The 20100-nt window shown below is 40.9% G+C and overlaps 2 protein-coding genes across 4 annotated transcripts in view; one reads left to right on the plus strand and one right to left on the minus strand.

The window, feature by feature from the left end:
* Positions 1-303: 303 nt before the first annotated feature.
* fundc1 (FUN14 domain containing 1) lies at positions 304-4729 on the minus strand. The gene is made up of 5 exons (XM_020631923.3): positions 4597-4729; positions 3770-3929; positions 2417-2492; positions 1959-2087; positions 304-1076 (listed from the first exon to the last, which is right to left on the minus strand). The coding sequence occupies exons 1-5, from the start codon at positions 4661-4663 to the stop codon at positions 999-1001; spliced, it is 510 nt and encodes a 169-aa protein (XP_020487579.1). The 5' UTR covers positions 4664-4729; the 3' UTR covers positions 304-998.
* Positions 4730-6848: 2119 nt separating this feature from the next.
* The window catches only part of kdm6a (lysine (K)-specific demethylase 6A), a 40464-nt gene continuing 27212 nt past the window's right edge, over positions 6849-20100 (plus strand). For all 3 annotated transcript variants that reach the window (XM_020631954.3, XM_020631955.2, XM_065961910.1), the window contains exons 1-5: positions 6849-7323; positions 7475-7529; positions 9720-9828; positions 10619-10668; positions 16776-16834. In XM_020631954.3, coding sequence (XP_020487610.2) covers positions 7160-7323; positions 7475-7529; positions 9720-9828; positions 10619-10668; positions 16776-16834 — 437 coding nt within the window. In that variant the 5' untranslated portion in view covers positions 6849-7159. The remainder of the gene's footprint in view (positions 7324-7474; positions 7530-9719; positions 9829-10618; positions 10669-16775; positions 16835-20100) is intronic.

Here is a 20100-nt window from a genome sequence, read left to right on the forward strand (position 1 = left end):
AACAAGATTATTATTATGATATATTCCTTTACATTATATATAATATTTATTGTATTTACATTATATTCCACGTCGTTTTAATATAATACACGATTTTAAATACATTCAAGGTTAAATGTAATTCTTATTTATCACTGTAAGACTTTAAAGTCCGTAAGAAAGGATAAAAATACAACATATACCACCAACAGCATAAAATGTCATGAGTAAAATTTATGTAAAATCACTTAAAGTTGAAATTAAAATTGGAAAAATGTTCAGGAAATTGCACAATAAACATAAAATAAATAAGGAACGAGTTCGCTGATTTTCTTGATTTTATTAGTACTTCAAACGTACATAGTAGACACAGTCTTCAGTACTTTAAGCATCAATTTACTGATGATCAAGGTCAATAAAAACAGAGATACAGGGGAGTCTGACATAACCCATCAACATGCACCTGCAACTCTACAATGAAAGGCAAAACAATCTAGTCTCTTTCAGCATTTTAACCATAGTGGTGATTTATTAAGATGTCTGGAATTGAAAGAGAGAAAAACTGGACTGATGATATCCACCTGCCATGTGAAGGTCAATTTAAATCTACTCATGTTTGAGTCAACTTAAACGTCCACAACATGTGGGCAGTAATAGTGCATAATCTTTTGATGTGTTTCAAAATCAAATTGGTAAACAAAAAAATAAATAAAAAAACTACAACAATTCAATGGCTTCTAAAATTCAATTTGCATGATATGTTTTTTATTTGGCCTGCAAAGTGGAGTTTTTTTTAAGTAGGCCATTCTGGTTTAATCAATAAATCCCACAGTGCTCTTCACAGAGGTACAGTTTGACAATAGACATTTAGATGTGCAGCTTTAACAGAGACGCATAGCTTAAAGCTACGATCACAGATTGGTTGTTTGCTATTCAAAACACCTCCAGAAAGGGTTTTACTCTTTCCTTAAAGCTTTCATTACATCCCAGAAATACAGACGCTTCTTATTTGGCAGATCCTAAGAGGCAAGGCCGAGCAGGAATCCTCCGATGAATCCACTCGTGACGACAATGTTTTTCTTCACAAACTCTTGGGTCTAAAACACACACACACACAGTATGGTTCATGACATTTTTTTACAAGCCGTTACAAATGGACTTGAGCAGAAATGAACAGCAAAAGACAATAATTTAAGAAATATAATTTGTGCAAAAGTAGTGGTCTATGTAGTGTGGTTGTCAAATGTTCTATACTTTAATGTACCAAAGCTTTAAAAACAAAAAACTACACTTTAGATAAAACAACAATCTGCTTTATATGAATGATTGATGGTATCGATAAGTGGTTGCCAACGTGTTTGTGCAACTTAGACAGTGTGCAGGAGTTTCTGTTGATTTAAAAAAAAGAATTATCCAAGACTGGTTGCCTAGGACGTCTATTTTTGTTGCAGTGGTATCGAAACAGGTATCGATAGCTTTCTTAAGTTTAAAAGTCTGGTACCATTACAACTGTTGTGAGGATGTTGCCCTGTATTATGAACAGGACATTTGTGAAAAGTTGTATTTGGATGGAAGCAGACGTTTAGCATTTCAACATAATCATGTGTGGTTCATCAGTGTAACAGGATAAAGAAAGAGACTGATCATGAAGCTCTGATTGCACTTTTCTTAACAATCCAAACAAAGGAACACGATTCATTGTTATTGTTTTTGTCTCGGTTTGTCTCCATCTTTCTCCTTTTCCGGCATCACCTTCTATCTGACTTTTTAACACAGCCTACGCAGACGGCCGTTCATCATGGGTCTGGTTCTGCTCGAGGTCTCTGCCTCTTAAAGACAGTTTTTCCTCTCTACTGTAACTTTGCTAAACGTTGCTCAGTGCTCATGATTGATTAACTTTGGGTCTAGTGAGAACATTTGTTATGAATATACAAATAAAGATTAGTTGATTGATTAGCTGATTGAGACTGAATTCTCACCTTCTCCATGAATGTGTTCAACTCCGGGCCCGCTTGATTGGTTCCCTTCTTTAGTTGCTTCTTTGCTTTGTTGACATCCTTCTCTACTCTCTTCCAGTCCACCTGGATGTAGCCACTATTGTTTGCTATCTGGAGAAGAAGTCAGGCAAATGAAACACATGAGAAGCACATTCACCAGAGTGTTATCTATATTTATCATTTATTTTAAAATGCAACAGTTAAATCATGGAGTATTTCAAATGGAACAACGTCAAAACTCTCTGACTGAAGCTTCTTAAACAGGAACGTTTTATGGTTTGCTGCTAAAAAAAAAAAAAAAAAATGTGTTTGTTGGCAAAACAAGATATTTTATGAAGTTGTCTTTTGCGTAGGGAAATGCTGACATGATATATTCTGGGTCAAAATAGCTAAAAAAGAAGCAACAGATAAATCAAAATAACTTGGTGAAGCAACATTACCTGTAACAGCAGCAGGCCTCCTCCTACTGATGTAGCAGCAACTTTCCCCACCTTCTGAAACAGGTATCCTGCACACCTAAAGTCAGGCGAAACAAAGCATTAAAGTAAATCTAAAAACAATGAATGACTCTTGCTGCATTTAAAATGATAACTGTAGGATTTGCATGTCATGAACGGCCACACACTCAACGTATACGGAGGACCAGTGTGATGGTGTTGTGAACTACAGGTACACGCTATAAAGCTGTAGTAGTGCACCAACAGGTGTGGTTGTTTGCTTGTACTTTAACTACATGTGTATCTGGATATTGTTTTAACAGAAATACTTTTTATTTTGATTCAACACTGCATCTCCTCCGTAAACGAACCCCTTTGACAAGCCCCGCCCACCTTTCTTGTAAAATCCCGAACAATGTGAAGGCCAGAAAATTGATGAGTCATGTTTTGATTATTGCTATTTATCTGAAAATTCATGGAGAAAATGTTGCAACGACTACAGAGCCTACAGTGCCAACAGAGAAATCCTGCTGATGCAGCACTCCCTCCTGGACTCAGGTTTCAATAAGGCAGGTGTCCGTCTGATGACTATGTACAAAACACAAGCTGACTTTATTTACTTTTCACATGAGCATTGAGGGATTTCTTTTTTTTTAATCTACGTATAACCTGTGAACGAGTAGCCACTTAATGTATTACCATTCACTGCAGCCATGACTACTTTCTATTACTTTTATTTCTGTGAAATGTAGATGAACAATGACGGAGATCTTTTTCCAAAGTTGTTACAAACACCTGTTTTAAGTTAAACAAACTAGGTAGCTTTGCTATAGGCACGGCACATTTGTTTATATAGCACACACTAAAAGCAACAAGGCAAGAAATGGACTTGAGCTTGTATATTTATTTTCTAGTCTTCTGACTGCTCAAAGTGCTTTTACACCGCAGGTCACACCTACACATTCACACACTGATGGTAGAGGCTGCTGAGTAAAGAGTCCATCAGAAGTAACTCATCCATTCATACACATTTATACGCCGCTGATGAAGCAGTGGAAGCAACTTGGGGTTAAGTGTCTTGCCCAAGGACACATCGGACATGTTGCTGCAGGAGCTGGGGATCAAACCCCACAACCCTCCGGTTGAGAGATGTCCGATTCTACCAACTGAGCCACAGCCACCCCAAGCTTGTACTTTTAATTAAGTACAAGCTTTACTAAAAGACACACCCACTCCACCACATGCCTACCCTTTAGCTGAAATCCTAAATCTTACCAAGTAGTTTTGGTGGTTAAATCTAAGTGACCTTAGGAGCACCTGAACGCATCACAATGCATTCCCAATGAGTATATTTACCATCCACTCACTCCCCCGATGGCTATCTGTGTAGCCACTGAGTATTTCTCTGCTACAGGTCCGGAGTTCTTCCCGAACAGGCGGTTCCACCATCTCTGTCGTTTGGCATATTCTGTCAGGTCCACCACCTTGTCGTAAATCTCCTCCTCCAGCTCTTTACCTACATGCAGAAATACAGTCAGCGTATACCAGTAACACATACACAACACTGTATACAGTACTACAATAATCCCGATCCAATTACAGAACTGTATCAGTTAAAATGATTATATCACCGAGGAAAACAACACTGCAGAGTGAGCTACGAAACCTCCACTGTACGCTAAAGTAGAAGTAATTAAATGATCACAATGCATTCACGTAGTGACAAAAGCGAAACAGGTTTTGGCTGACTTGGGACGTGTAATGTGTTACTCCGTTTTAGCCATTACTTGCTTTCTAGATAGAGTGATATAGATTTGATTTGATCTATAAAATAAAAAAATACATTTGAGTAGCATCGTCCATGTCGATATAAAGCTCTTGAACGCATCTAAAGATGTGATCTTTTCTTGAAGAACAACCTCGAAACTGCGGAGTCGGGACCATCCGAGGTGCACTTGAATGCAGCATTAGCATCATAAGACAAGTGAAGCTAAGCGACGGTGGAAAAGTTAGCTGTTAAAGCTGCGTCATAACAAACCCAGTTACAACGGCGGGAAGACACATTTTAAAAGAGCGCAATCTCAAAGTAAAACTTTAGAAACATGTCCTGAGTGCAGTACGTACTTAAACTAGCCCGTGTCCCGATCTAGACAGAGATGTAGTGACTTTAAAGGCCTGCTTACCCTTGTCGCGATTCGCCATTTTGAAATGCCTGTCCTCAGTTGCCTGCACGTTCAGCGTCATTTGCATAATTTTGACGTTCAAAGTAAAAGAGAAACCCAGACACACACACACACACACCGGGGCAGGTCCGTCTACACCGGGATGTTATCTGTGCAATAATCGTAAAAAGTAATCTCAAGTTTGCACAAGAACAACTTCCATATTGTTAATAATTCGGCTTTGGTAGACTAGGTTTATTCATGCACAAAACTCTTAAATATGAGAACATTTAAAAATTTGCCAAGTGTGAATGTGTGTGAACCTATACTCTGTTTCAAGAATTGAAGAAGCCTCTGCATTTCTTTGACTTTAGGAGTTTGCACATGTTCCCAGTCATGAAGAAAATGTGTCCTGTGCAGACCATTGACTGCAAATAAAACCTTCTTTATACAGTCTTTGGTGCAGACACAGAACCCCACAAAAAAAGAAAAGAAAAATCTGTTCATATAGCCTAACATGCATTCAAACTAATTGGGACATTTATTAATTTAAAAACATTTGCATATGGAAAAGACATCAAACCTTTGAATCAACTGCTTTTCTACTTTATCACTTTAGTATTTTCATTATTTCAAACAAAATAAAAATGTGGAGTTAGTCATTCTTAGTAAGTGTTCGTTGATCTGCAATCAGATATTACACGTCTAAAAAATTTGGGAAATAAAAAGAGAATAGAGGCTTATACTTTTTTGTCCACTTTTGCATTCAATGGAGGAAATGTGTCTTTGGGATATGTGCTCAAATATTATGACTTTATTATTATAACTAGAGGCTATGCCATTTAAAAAAAACAAGGGAATACATTCAAACAAGATGGCACATTTACAGAGTACTAAACACACTTACAAATACATATATATAATATAAACAAAATAAAAACCAACACAATAACTAAAGCAAGTCCAGTTCTTCAAGTAAACACTGAGGCGGTGTTAAATAATAATAAGTGTTGTGTAGTATGAGATATAGCAGGCTGACTTTAAAGTGTCCTTACTGTATAAGATAGTACATGACAACTGAGTGTTTTTATTTGCAGAGTGGACTGTGCGTCTTTTTCTGTAATCATGTTTTCCTGTGAGAATGGTTTGGAAATAAATAAGGGGAGCGCAGTGTTGGCAGATTAAATCATGTATCAGCAGGTTTGTTATTCAGCCTAACGAGTAGTATGCCTCTTTGAACAAAATAGTGTAAGGTTGTTAAACTTTTTCTATACCACATGTTTGTAAATGTTATTCTAATGATCAAGAGAATCAAAAAGTATCAAAGCTTTATAAAAAGAGAATTGCAGGCAGTCAACATGTGTCTAACTACACAGATGGCAATGTTTCGGCAGCCTACGAGAAAAATGCCAATTCATGTGTTGCAATTTAGACATTTCTTAGGAGTTTGCCTGCTACTTTTGGTGGTCAGAAACAAGAAACTACCTATTATTCAATGTCTAGGACTTTTATTGTCATTGCCGTGGTGTCGAAACAGGACTTGTTATCGTTTCGTTTTTATTAGAATACAATATAAGTTCAAAACTCTGGTCCCCACACAGCTACAATAATGCTCTAACAGCAGAAACCCCTGCATAGAGCAATTAGACATATACTAAGCAAATGTATGTACACAGCACAGGGATAAGAATATAGACCTATGTAGAATTCACAGAAGAAACATTGTGAAGATTAGACCTGTACAAATGAGGAGTAGATCTAAAGTTGCACAGCAGCATTTATATTGTAAGGTACAGCAGTGTCTGAAAGGAGGTATTTTTGAATGTGTATGTGCAACAACTTAAGGTGCAATTATGCTAATATATTATTTGTCAACGTATCAAGAAAATAAACAGTACTGTTACATTATCATGATGGAAATAAATAGTATTCAGAAAGGCCAATCTATCTATCTGTCTTTCTGTACTGTATTTGTGCAACGTTGCAACAAGCCTGTATTGACAGCCGCCCCCAATAGAGATGTGTGACAGCCTATTTCAGCCAATAAGCTGATTAACAAGGCAGTTACGTAATCACAATATGTTACGACTGGCCAATCACATGCGCGGAGGCGGGTCTTGGAAGCCCGTTTCGGTGTGTGTGAGCGCGCGCGTGTTCTCAACGTTCGAAACACATCAACTGGAGACAGTCACGTGGGTGCGAACGCCGGCAGCGGATTGGTTGAAACGGGCGGAGGGCGTGTCCACGGTGGCGGCGTGCGTTTGCCTCTAATGTGACACAATTACAACAACTTTGAGCCGATGGTTGGGGAAGTTTGCGATATTATCAAGTAACACTCCCTCCAAAAACTCCAACACCCCATCAACTCCATGCACACACTGACACTGGAATACACGCTTTGTTTGGATGCACAATGAGGAGTGTGGAAGGTAACTTGAAGGGATCATTTCCTTGAGGATTTGGCAAGAATTACGCTACGCCCCTGCTGTTTTAGTCCCCGGATAGCTGAGCAGCGGATTCGGCTGTTTCTTTGCATTCTGCTCGGGAGTTGCTCGGTTCCGTCGGTCGTCCCCGTTTCTTTCCCATGAAATCGTGCGGAGTGTCGCTCACAGCCGCTGCCTCCTCTGTTGCTGCCCGGAGTCTCGGCGTTGCTGGTAATGACGAGGAGAAAATGGCGTCGACCGAAATCGAAGAGGACTTTCCGAAGCTAACAACGCAAGAAAAAGAGAGCCTGGTCGGAACTGACAGGTTAGATAATCTATTTCGCGAAGCGGTCTCACTCGCTTCTTTTTCTCCCGTGCATATTTTTCTTCTGAGAGTTTTAAAAACAACACATACGATATGATTGCCTCTAAGTAACACGGAACCGCCTGCGTGTTGTCTGTCCTTCTACTTGCAGTTCACTGTTTGGGCTTCAAGAAGATGGCGCCAGAACGAAGGCCTTGCTGTTAAAGGTATGTCACAGGACTAGGATCACAGCCAGCCTCTCTCTCTGGGGTTATTACATCTCCCCTCTGATTAGTGCATATCCCACCTGAAAATCAGCGGTGCATGTCCTGCAAAAAAAAAAAAAAAAAGCGTCACATTTGCCCAACTTTTGCACACGCTGAACCAGCAGATGTCTGTGGAAGGAAGCTCTCTGTTATTAGAGGTGTTGATTGTTTGCAGACACATCTTTGCGCCTGCCATGCAGAATATACACCGTGCCAGTAGATTTTATGCAATGTGCCAAAAAAAAAAAAATGTCGAAACAGGCCCCTAACTCACAGCCACCCTGCTAAAATCAGCAGTTATGGAGAGAATTGCTACCGTGCTATGTGATGGCTTTTCGTAATCTGTTTGAACTGTTTGTAAGAAAGATAAACGCGTGAAAACAACGTGAATGCAGTGGCACTGAAGGAGAGAAAGGGACGTGTGTTAAAAACGATTGTTACTTCTCATTTAAATGTGGTCGAGCTAAAGCTAACACCTAGCCACACAGCTGCTACGCGACTTGCAAAAAGTATGACAGTGCATCCGCGTAGGTGGACGTGTGTGCACCTTTTTATTTTTTTTACGACTGTCTAAAGCGGCGGTGTTAACTTTGCAGACTTGTCTGTGTATACTGCAGCCACCACCATCTGATCTGAGTTTGGGTTGTGCGTCAGCTCACTCTGTTAGCATGTTAGCATGCCAGCTGCCCAGCGGTTTTCTGTCTCCTCCACACTCGCACACAAAACTGAAGCAGTGCCTCTTAGCCGACCTTATGAAGGAGAGGGGGGGGGATAACAAATTCTAAATTACTTATTACAGTTGCAAAGTAATGGCTGCTTTGAATCGGAACAAGATGGCGGGGATTGGAAGAAAATAATCTTAGCAGCGAGGGGTTTTGCTAGCGTACTAGCATTAGTTGCTAAGCTAATCACCATTCTCGACGTCTAGTGATGAAAGCTCTGCAAATGGGATGATGTGAGCCGGTGTAATGCCGAGAAATGCATCCCTGCCAAGAGTTGCATGCTCGCGGAAGTATCAGAAAACGGTATTAATCTTCTGTCTGTGATGATAAAGTATGTGAAGTTTTAACTTAAAAGAGAATGAAGTGCCCTTATTCTGTAGATTTAGAAGAAGCATTTTCATCAGCATGTGTGAACATGACCTGCAAAAAAAGAGTTTGACTCCTGCGAGGTGCATGCAACTATTGGCAGGGATGCATTTCTGAAAAGCATGCCTGCAGAGTTGCATGCACCTTGCAGCACAGTGATAAATATCACAGACACTATTTTTTTTTTTGTAGCCGAATTTGTGCATCCATCCCTAAAGTCCCTCTACAGACACTTTAGAGTCAAACGCTCTTTGCAGGTCATAATTACGCAGGCTGATGAAGAACAATGAGGACACTTAACATTTATTAAGTCTGAACTCAAGATGCTTTTGTCATCACAGAGCTGCCCCCAGAAAGACATACAGTTTTTAAAGTGTCCCCTGAGGTGCATGCACTTCTCAGCGGGCTTGTTTCTCGGCACAAAGACTCTAAACAATATTGCAGTTTTTATTGTTTTCCGACAAACACACGTGGTTGACTCGCTAATCACATCTGCGTGGCTGCATTGTGCTCTATAGAGGCTCATTTTGTTTATCAGTAGTTTACCCTGACATGTTCAGTAAATGAGCATAGAGCTGTTATTACGCAAAACGGCTGCGAAAACACATCGCTATGGGAGTGTATCTGTAAGCTGTGCATGATCATCAACTCTAAGGCTGTGTTCACACTGCAGCCAAAAATGACCTGACTGTCTTTTGTTTTTTTTTTGTTGCTGATTTGTTTACGACAGTGTGAACAACATAAGTCACACTGCATCTGATATTCTAAAATCAGATGTGGGCCCCTTTCGTATTTGGATCCCCACTGGAGTCTGATACAGGCCACTTTTAAAATCAGGATCGTGAACAGCTGAGCAAAAATAATCCGATCCGAGCCAAAACTCAGCATTTAGCAATATTGCTTGCAGGGTGAACACAGCCTAAGAAAGCAAAGCTAGGTTTGTCATTATATTTTTGTTCCATACCTGAGGTCTTCCTGCCTTTTGGTTAAACTTTGTATTCTTAATTTCCGTTGTGTAGCATGTGTTTAACTGTGATGATATGTTCTTTGCCCCTCTGTGCAGGCTGTTAGCTGCTACAACGCCCTCATCCTGAAAGCGGAGGGCAAAGTGGACCCTGACATTTTCTGCCAGCTGGGACACTTCAACCTCCTGCTGGAGGACTATCCAAAAGGTGATAGTCTCCATGTGTACGCCAAGGGCACGGGGAAATGCCACAAAATATGGTCACAAAGAATTTTCTCAAGTCTTATCTTCTGACAGAAACCAGTTAGACATTTTTAAGGCTCATTTTCCTATTATTTCATAGTGGTAGCGCTCTGCTGTGCTTACACAACGTTGAAACACAATGTGAATTCACAGGCTGGGCTTTAAAAAAATGATGCAGTGGTGGAATCAGTATTAATGTACAAAGACGTGATGACAGCTGGGCTTGTTTCGGAACTTTTGCTTAATAAAAAAACAGTTGAAAAGGGCTTTAATGCTCTTTAGAGGCTGCGGTTATGTGTCTTGCCAATGGACACATTGGACATATTGCTGGGGATCAAACCCTCAACCTTTTGGTTCGAGAGACAACGACTCTACCAACTGAGCCACAGCCACCCCCAATGTCCTGCTTCTTCTTTTGATAACCCAAATCTTTACCTCAGGAGGACATATTAATTACTTCCTCATTAGAATATTTAATTCATCTTGTTTTGCCTTCCTTTGCTTACTGTGAGATTTAAAACAGTTTCAATGAGAAGTATGAGGACTCATTTGATGTGTGCTCTTCTTATCTGCCTTGTGTTCTGTAAAAAAAAAACAAACAAAAAAACTGCTGAATCCTGTTGACAAAGGATCATTCTCATTCAACCTTTTGTGCTCATCTTTTAAACATTCCCGCTGTGAAGTGTTGGAGTGCAGCTGAGTTGAATATCTGAAGTGTTTTCTAAGTGTGTATTCTCTCTCTTTTTCTCCCTCAGCGTTATCGGCATACCAGAGGTACTTCAGTTTACAGTCAGACTACTGGAAGGTGAGTCCTGATCGTCACCTTTAAGACCTTTTTACAGAAGCTTTTGTGCTGGCTTTTCATTGGTCCACATGCTCTTCATTCAAACACATTGCAGCAAACACTGTGACACATTATCGAGTCTCTGGGATGTCACACGGACGTCAACACGCTGCGTCCTCCCCTGTGCTTCTCTCCAGGGCGTTTTTTTTCTTCCTAAATGCAACAGCTGGAACTGTCAAAAAGCGTCTGGTATCACCATGGCAACAGCAGGCATGCCTTGTTGACGTGTCCTATCATAAATGATATTAACAAGTAATGCACAGACTGCCCACACAGGACATCGTCAGGTTATTAATGAAAGTAGTGAGGACCTAATGAACAGTCTCGACCAGGTTAGCTTTGCAAAGTAAGAAAGAACGGTGATGTTCAACCTGGCTCAACAGACCCGATTTCCCTTTACACCCTTCAGTAGAAGTCCTCTTTGTGTTTTTGCAGCATTAATGCTGATCGCTGACGCTGCTTCTCAGTCGTCTTCGTGCTCACTGACACTCAGTGGAGGTAGCTGCAGGGACTCAAGCCGACCATGATGTCACATTAGGGCTGTGTTTTTCAAACAACCTCATAGTATGATGTGTTTCACGGTCCGGATCGTGATGGGTTCTTGTATTTTTATCTTGAATTTCTCCACCAGGGATCAATAGATTTGTATTTTATTTTGACCGTTCAGAATTGACTACAACCACTGTTCTTTATTGTGGAGAATAACAGCAGAGTCATCTTTTTAAGGCTCCAACAACTTAAAACACTTAAAAATCCAGGTCCTCAGAGATCCTAAAAGTGATTAAAAAATCTCTGCTTATAATCCCAAAGCCTTTAAAAATCATAACTGTCCTCTCGGTCGTCCCTCTCGCTGCACTTATATTCTGGTTTCTCTTAGCTGTGAGTCCACTTGTATTTACAATAATGTCTCTTTGCTTTCCGTCCGCTTACAACTCCTCAGTTTCTGTAATGAACCGATGAGTTGGATCACACAGCGTGACTGGCACTCATTAATCAGCTGCCTGGAGCCGTCATTATCAGCTAAACTGTACGGGAGCAAGTCAAAACAAATAAAGTGAATTTGTGATCTTCTAAAAAGTTGAGAGAGAGTTTGACTTGAAAGCGTTGGGTTAGTACGACACACTGGCCCCATGTAGCGAGCTGAGAGGATGTTGCTTGCGTCTTGTATGTAGACGGTGGTCGGTCATGTTGCTGTGGTATTTTACAGTTTTTAGCATATTACGTGACTCCTTTTCAACACTCAACTTCCTGGTGGTTGCGAAAATCCTAAATGGTCTCATAATCTCTTCTTTCAGTTTTGTTGGTAACTGGTGGACAGAGTTTCTCAATCGTACTTGTTTTTTATTTTATTTTAAACATGCGCTGCATCGTATAGTTTGGCTTCTACTGCCACCTATGTTCTTTATTGTGTACTGCACCATAGGTAATGTGACAATCAACACTGAGGCCATATCGATTCTATAACACCTGCATCGATTCCCGTCTTTGCAAGAAGTACTTGGAGATATCGTATCGATTGTTAGAGCACAGTCCTATGTCACATGCATGCTCTCCAGTTTCTATAAGAGCAGTAAAGAGTTAATACAGTAAAGCTACATATGCTACATCCATAGCGTCATACAGTGGATCACAGAAGCAGCTGTCGTCCGAGCAGTCACCATGTCCTCAGCCTCAGCTGTAACCAGCAGACCCAGACAGCTGCAGCTGCGTCCACAGCCTGCAGCTCTAAACCGTCAGCGCTCGGCCTTTTCAGAGAACCAGTGAATAATACGTGCTTAATGTCGGGTGTCACATCATCTCCTCTCTGTGTTAGCTGCCGAGTGTTTTCATCATGAACGTACAATTATTTATTGGACGGCACCAAAACACTGTTCGGTGGTTCAGGTTCAGGTTGTTGGGGAAATTCAACCATGTTTGTTGGGCGATGAAACAGAAGGGAAGAAAAACCAACAGAGATTGTTGTTGGTCATCTTTTGATTAAGAATAGTGTTTTTTATTTCAACCATCCTAGTTTGTGTGGTACTTCAATGAATGATGCAGATAGGAGTTGGATTGTTGGCTTTTGTTTGTATTGAAACAAATCTCGAGACTTTTAAACGCTCCGAGTCTTTATTGATACGTTTCTATCAATTGGGTTGAAAGACAACTCACACAAGTGGAATTGTTTTATGGCTGAGGAGTTGGTTAATTTCCGCTTCTTTTTTTCTGTCATGTTTTGGTTATCAGGAAGGAATTAATATATTAAAATCTTTGTTTATAAAAATCTTGGCATCCGTACTCTACACTTTCATGTAGTATTATAAACGGATTAGAGCTTGGGTGTCTGAACTTTGTGCTGGCTGCACATGGAAAAACAGGAAGCAGCAACAGCTGTTAGGTTTTCAAATTAAATCTTTGAAAAATTTAAATAAATTTGATTAACATTTTGAACACATCATGGTGACGTCTATTTAGCTTTTCCTAATCGTCATTTCACTGACCTGACCTTGAGCACATCATAATGTAAATTATGTCATCTCGTGAAGTGAATTCACTCGTCTTCATCCTAGTGATTTCAACATTGCATTACTGTTTTTAACTAACGGGTCTTGATACAAAGCTTGGGTGCTCTGACAGCGGAATGATGAGGATCACTGTCCCTCAACTCAAAACATGATTTTCAGGCTTAGAAAAAGGCTAAATAGAACTGGGTCTCCATCCCCATCCCTGATGCTACAGGGCTGTCATGATACCTGAGTTTTGAACTTTGATAACATACTAAAAATGAAACGACATCGACTCCTGTTTCAATACCACTGCTAAAATTGAAGACCCCAGATATCGGGTCATTTCTTGGTTTTTATTTTCAAAAAGCTCAAGCAAACTCGTGCACACAGACCATGTTCCACAAATACGTTGGCAACATGTTGCTACTAAAACGTTCACAATGTATTTGTTTTACCACCGCTTAGATAGCCTATAGTTCATGCTCATAGTCTGGATGTAAATTGTCCAATCAGCTGTGATGTGATGGCGTCCACCCCTCACCCTCCTCCCTGTGTGAGGATGAGGAGTTACGGAAGGTTTGATGTTTCAGTGTTTGGAGGGGCCATTAAACAGAGGTGTTGAGAGCTGGATGGCGATCACATGTGACAGCTCTGTGCTCCTCGGGATTAGACGTCTCCGCAGTGGACTGAGGGCGTGGCGTCCTAACCTCTGCTGTGTTCCAGTGTTGGACAGCAGAGATGGACATATTCGGGGTCCTGCAGATAATGGACTGGGGTCAGACTCGGGGGGGACTGTTAGTGGAATGGAAAAACTTTGAGGTCAGAAAAGATGTGTCCGTTATCCTGTTGAGGATTTAAACACAGTGGCCCTCACTTATCAATCTGGTGTAGAAACCAGCGCAGATATGGGTGTAGAAATCATTGTACGGCAGGGTCCACGTGGGACCTGTGAACGTGCGTATCTGGCTGATCACAGTGTACACATGACCGGGTGTTGATAAGTGTGGCGGCTGGAAACGATCGTCATTGAAATACCAAGCCCCTATATATTCACGGCTCAGCTGTCCTCACCCCCAGAGTTTACGGCATGGCGACACGTAATACGGCAAAAAAGAGAAACGAGATATGACATGAGTGACATCATAACAGAGAGAAGTAAAGAGGAATAACATTGTGTTGTTTGGCAGCCGGAAATGTAGGATTAAAGAGCTTCAGAAGAAATGCGCCTGCATGGAAATCTCAACAGCGTTGGTGTGGATAACCAAACTGCAGTGGAGTTTTAAATAATTTATTTAAACATCTGTGATATGTAACATATAATCTAGGCTGTAATATAATCCAATTTTTATACTTTTAGTTTAAAAAATACCTGGTCAGATCATACGGTCGCTACAATGTAGCCTAGTGTTGCGGGTCTTAAAACCCCCGGATTTCTTTATTCGTTATTATGTCACATGTAGTCTCCGGCCTAAGTGCATCTGCTGTGCGCAATTACGCATGTGGCACATCAGCGTATTTATTATTTAAATCTCCGGAAATACCGATTAGTTAGGATCTAATGTTGATGTTCTGTATTCTTAAATATTTCAGAGGCTGAAAGTTGTATTTAGTTGTCCTTTAAAGTAACTGTTTTTAGTTTTTCTGTTTTAATTTGTCTCAGTATTTTCTGCAGCGATATTCCTGTGCGCATGAACGTTTAACATGTAATTACTGAAAGCAGCCTCTTTAATCTGTAAAGTAAATTATTATGATTAAACAAACATAAAATCTTTCATCAAATATAACACACAACAAAAGAAATCACCCGACAGCTCGCGCTGCTCCAGATAATTTAAAAAGCAATGTAGCCTACAGAGATCGTTTGAGCTGAAGCGTAATATAAAATAAATTTTAGAGGCTATGTCTTATCTAACAGTAAATCTGTGAACCTCTATCTATCCGTCTTAACAAGAACTGTTATAACATGATCTAATGATTCTCCAACACAGACAGATTCGCTGCACCACAAGTACACGAGCTGAGACCTGGCGTGGGATTTGAGTGTATCCTTCGCTCACGTCCAAATTGATAAGTGCTGAACTTTGCGTGGAAATGACCGTACACCCATTTTTCTGCCGTACGTACGTTTGATAAGTGAGGGCCAGTGTTTCATGCTCAGTAAGTCAACGTTGATGATTTACTAAAATGTAACTGGCAACTTTTTGGACCACCCATTAGTAGATTATGGTGATTTATAATGAAACATTAGCTTGTCCGGCCTCTCCATAGTGTTTAATAACTACATGAGCATCTCTCAGTCATGGATAGGGCTGCCAATTTTTCAATAAAACAAACTTTAAGCGAATCAACGACAGGCCTCAGTAATGTTCAAACACATTCGAACCCCCAGCCACCACACTGACACAAGACGTTTTCATTACTTAATTTTACCATAGCAACCAACCGCCTGTTGACAATCCAAAAGGACCGACTTATTTTTTTAGTATAATTCTCTAGAAACACAAGTCTATTAACTTGATCAGGATCAAGTGCCACTCTCAGTATACCCGCTGATGAGAACACCTGGTCACAGATATTTGCGAGCCAGCTTGGAGAGTTGCGGGTTAGTATCTAACCCTGTTGCTGTCTGCAGAGAGGGGAGTCTCCCTCATGTTAGTTTGCGTCTTCTGAATGGCGCCCTCGTTTCTTTTGCGACAATATTACCTACTTAATTTACTGAGGTCTGGTCAAGGTATGCTGAGAGCGCCCTCTGCTGGATCAAACTGCAAACTACTTCAGACAGCCTGATGTACTGATGTACTGTACATTTTGAATTCGAACGGCTCATTAATGTTGAACTTTCCCCCCGGGTTTGAATGAATGTTTGAATTCCAATAAAAGTCACAGCCCTAGTCCTGGATTAAGAAAATGGTTGAAGACATCTGAATTTAAATGATGAAGCTCTAAACTTTTCCCCACAAATAAAAGAGAAACTGTCAGATACTAACTAACTTTGAGAAGGGAAATTAAAATACCTGAACTTTCTATCTTATACTGCCTGTAAGGTGTAGAATCACTTCATATGAATGGTCAGTTGACGTTAGTTAAGCGGCAACCTCCAGTGTTGAAAATGAAGATGCGGAAGTGCAAATTCCTGCAGTTCCTCGAGTGTCCACTAGAGGCTGGCTGCAGAAGCACAGGAAGTCACATACACACACATTCTAAAAATCCTCTTCTTACAGCAGAGGTTAACATGTTTACAGCCTGGTTAAAAAAAAAAAAAATATGACTGATTAGCTCATGTCTTGATCAGCACACACTGTACGGGGGGGGGGGGGGGGGATTTTTTGATGACTCATCGGTTTTGATTTTGATTCCAATGTTGTCTCAGCCACTTGACAATCTTAACGATGTCATGCTGCTTGATGTCTTTGATCAGTCTTTTAACTTACTGGTCAAACTTCCTGCTCTTCCCTATTTCACTTGATGTAAAATTTCAGCTTTAAAGATGATAACTCTCTTGCGTCGGACTGTAATAACAAAAGTGTTCTGAAGAACTTTTCTGCTGACGTTAAACTATTTTCCGACCCTGTTTGTCCACAGAATGCTGCCTTTTTATACGGCCTCGGGATGGTTTACTTCCATTACAACGCATTTCAGTGGTAAGTGTTTTTTAAGTGTTTCTGTCAAAGTGTTTTTAAAAAGATTGTGGTTACTCATCGATATCAGAACAAGCTGGTTAAAGAGAGCTTCTTTTCTTTTCATTTTGGCTTGTGTCTTTGCTTTCTTACCTTGAGTAGGATATGAACATTGATATATTTTATCTTTTATAGGTTCAGAGTTGGGATTACCAACAATTTAACCTACCTTAGTACGAGAACACAGTGTTAAAATATATTTATTTCAGGGTTATAAGCTTGGTGTGTTCAGGTCCCTTTATGACATCGATATACCAAGAGGTGAGATTTGTTTGAAAAACAGTAAAGGAAGCACTGGATGGCTTCAGGTGTCAGATACTGGCTGTAATATTTTAACTTTATTGACCGTAGTCAATAGGGGTGTGAGAAGGGTCTGAAATTACCTTATTGACTCAGCGGCCAATTCCCAAACCAAGCTTTTTTTTTTTCAGGCCAAAATGATGTGTTTTCGTTATACACATACACATTTGTTACAGTACATTAATTGAACTTTGTCCACATGAATCAAGGATAAACTGTTCTGTTGCACTAGAGGTAAACAGATGTGCACTGTGGCTGGCGTTCTAGTGTGTGCGTTTGTGCAGGAATGCATTTTGGTGTGTCTCGGCGTGCCCCCATGATGCTCCGTCTGCAGACAGAGGAGGAGAGGGGGAAAGTAGCTGCAAATGCAACTTATTAATCCTTTTTAAACATGACTGTTTAGTGTAAACATTTACCCGCCAAGTGGCCAATAGCTGTACAAAGTTTACTCGCCAAACGGAAAATCTACCCGCATTTGGTTCTTGGCAAGTGTTATTTTTGGACCCTGGGTGTGAATCTTTCAATATCTCACAATTTGATTCACAAAAGGGCTGCTTATATCAGGGTCTACTCCAGCCTGCTGTACACTAAGAAGCTGCTAAAGGGGCTGCAGCAACAAATCAATAAAATCAATTAATAAAAGTGTTTGCAACAAATTTAATTCTTGCATCCCTTGCCGTGGTGTGGAGGTGATCACATGCAGACATTGGAGCAGAGTGTTGTATAGCACTTTGTCGGCTTAAGCTGTGTTTAAATATGTTGTATAAATACACTTCACTTTAATTTAATACAGCTAAGGTAATGAATGATTAATGAACAGTTATGACGATACATGTTCATCAGTGACAGTTTTTCCATGATGCAGACGATATGTTTGTGAGATACAGACTGAGTGCTCTGATGTTGCTCACAAGTTAAACAAACGAGGAAGGAATCAGCTGCATGACTGAGCAGCATATGCTGAGCAGGTGAACCTGCAGGCTGCAAAAAGACCACACTTGATTCTAAACGTAGGCCCCTGAGTTCTCAAAGTTTTGTGATGTAATGGGGACCAAAGTATGAAAGTTGGTCTGGTAGGTGGAGAGCTGCCAGGTCACTTCCCGAGTGCTGTCGAGGTGCCCGTGAGCAAGGCACTGAACCCTAAAACAGCTCTGCCGTGCTCCCTGTGTAGCAGTCCGTCTCATTCTCTGAATGTTGTGTTTTAATGCAAATGTTTGTGTGAGCAGCATGTCTCAAAATTAGTGTTATATCAGAATTTCCCCTCGGGGATTAATAAAGTAAGTCAAATAATTTCAATGTCGTTAAGATTATGTTTAAACGTTTCCATCTGTCAGACATGAATCATGCAGAATTAAAAGGGGATCTTAACGAGAGGAGATCGAACTCAAAGAGCGGGTTTGTTGTGCTCGAACTGGCTGCTGGTGAATCTTCACCGTGGACGATGTTCTGTGAATGGGGAATCTATTTGAAATAAAAAATCAATTTTGAGTCGTCATCCAGAGGAAAAAGTTTCATGAGAAAGTCTTTATTGGACTGAACATTTTGTTTCTTAATGAAGCTGTTTTGCTGCTCCGTGTTCCTCGCTGCCGCCCCTCCACCTCGGCCATGACCTTGACGCCCGGCCAAGTTTCTGTGTCCCCGTTTCTTAGGCCTGGGAATTAATTCAAGGGGGAGGGGAGGGGAGAGGAGGGAAGGGGAGGGGGCCACGTTGGACTCTCGAGGATGGCTCTGTCACCCGGAGCTCATAGTCTGAAGGAATGCTGAGCTGTCAAAGCAGAGCGACTCGGTGCCCAAACCATGTGACCTGAAAATACGAGTTTGTGATCATAGATAACAGAATATTAGTTTGTTTCACTGTCATTTAAGAAACCTTACAAAACCAGCTTCACCCTCAGGAAAACAGAAACTTAAAACGATGATGCAATAATGTTGTCAATATTTTAGATACCCCGCGTTCTGAAGGAATGAAGCCTTCAATATTTGCAGGCGAACTCGTGCACAAATACGCTTCGGTACAGAACAGTTGCCAACGTATTTGTTTAGACGGCATGATAATTTAAAAACAACTGAGTTTCCACTATTTGGTGCCCAGGATTATTATTAATATTGCTGTGGTGTGAAATTCTGGTGAAGTGAAAAAAAACCCTATCATGCAAATTTACAAATTTCTGCAAAGAAAATCCAAGCTCAGATTGTGTTTTTATGTTATTGTCTCAGCCTATTTGGGGCTAAAAGGTTCAGCTGTTTCTTCTGATGGCCTTTTGTGAAGGAGAGCGTTTGTTGTTTTTAGTTTTTTTTGCTCTTTGCTCATCGTCTGGCTGCAGACCGCCGTACGCTGTGTGTCAAAACCGATCCTGCTCTCCAAGTATCCACTGTGGACTCAGCCAGCGAGAGAGGGCAGGCTGAGCACCGAGGGGGGAGAGAGGGATGAGATAAACGAGGAGGAAGAGGCAGAGAGACGGGGAGGAGGGAACAGGGGCATTGAGTTCATTGTGTGTGTGTGTGTTTGTGGGGCACTCTGTCGGAGCTCAGAGCTCGGCTGTTTCCATCATAGAGAGGGGCTTCGTGCTGACGCGCGGTTGCCATTGTTGTGATAGCGACACAGTGAGTGGGTTCATTTTGGAAACTGGTGTTTGTTCCTGTGCTCCAGTCTCTGTAGACTCCAGTTTATTTTGATCCCGCTCACAGACGAGTAGAGGATTGTTATCGCTGTAATCGTGACAGCCTAACAAACGCTCCACCTCTGAAGACCGCCCGGCAGATAATCACAAGAAATGTTGTCAAACTCCACCGTTAGTTAAATCCAGTTAATGACACACATGGTCACCAGTCTGCATGAAGGGGGCCAGATTGACACACAACAACAAATGTCAGCGTCTCGTTTGGTCACATGTCTAACCATGCTCGAACTCCTTGATCTTCTTCTGGTC

The sequence above is a fragment of the Labrus bergylta genome, chromosome 13 (genome assembly GCF_963930695.1).
Source record: "Labrus bergylta chromosome 13, fLabBer1.1, whole genome shotgun sequence".
Taxonomy (NCBI): Eukaryota; Metazoa; Chordata; class Actinopteri; order Labriformes; family Labridae; genus Labrus; species Labrus bergylta.

Excerpts from the sequence above, each read along its gene's own strand:
- fundc1 (XM_020631923.3), bottom strand. The coding sequence starts at position 4,663 with ATGCAAATGACGCTGAACGTGCAGGCAACTGAGGACAGGCATTTCAAA. Across the intron at positions 3,930-4,596 it reads AATGGCGAATCGCGACAAGG|GTAAAGAGCTGGAGGAGGAG; the intron begins GTAAGCAGGCCT and ends TTCTGCATGTAG. Across the intron at positions 1,077-1,958 it reads TGAACACATTCATGGAGAAG|ACCCAAGAGTTTGTGAAGAA; the intron begins GTGAGAATTCAG and ends TGTGTGTTTTAG.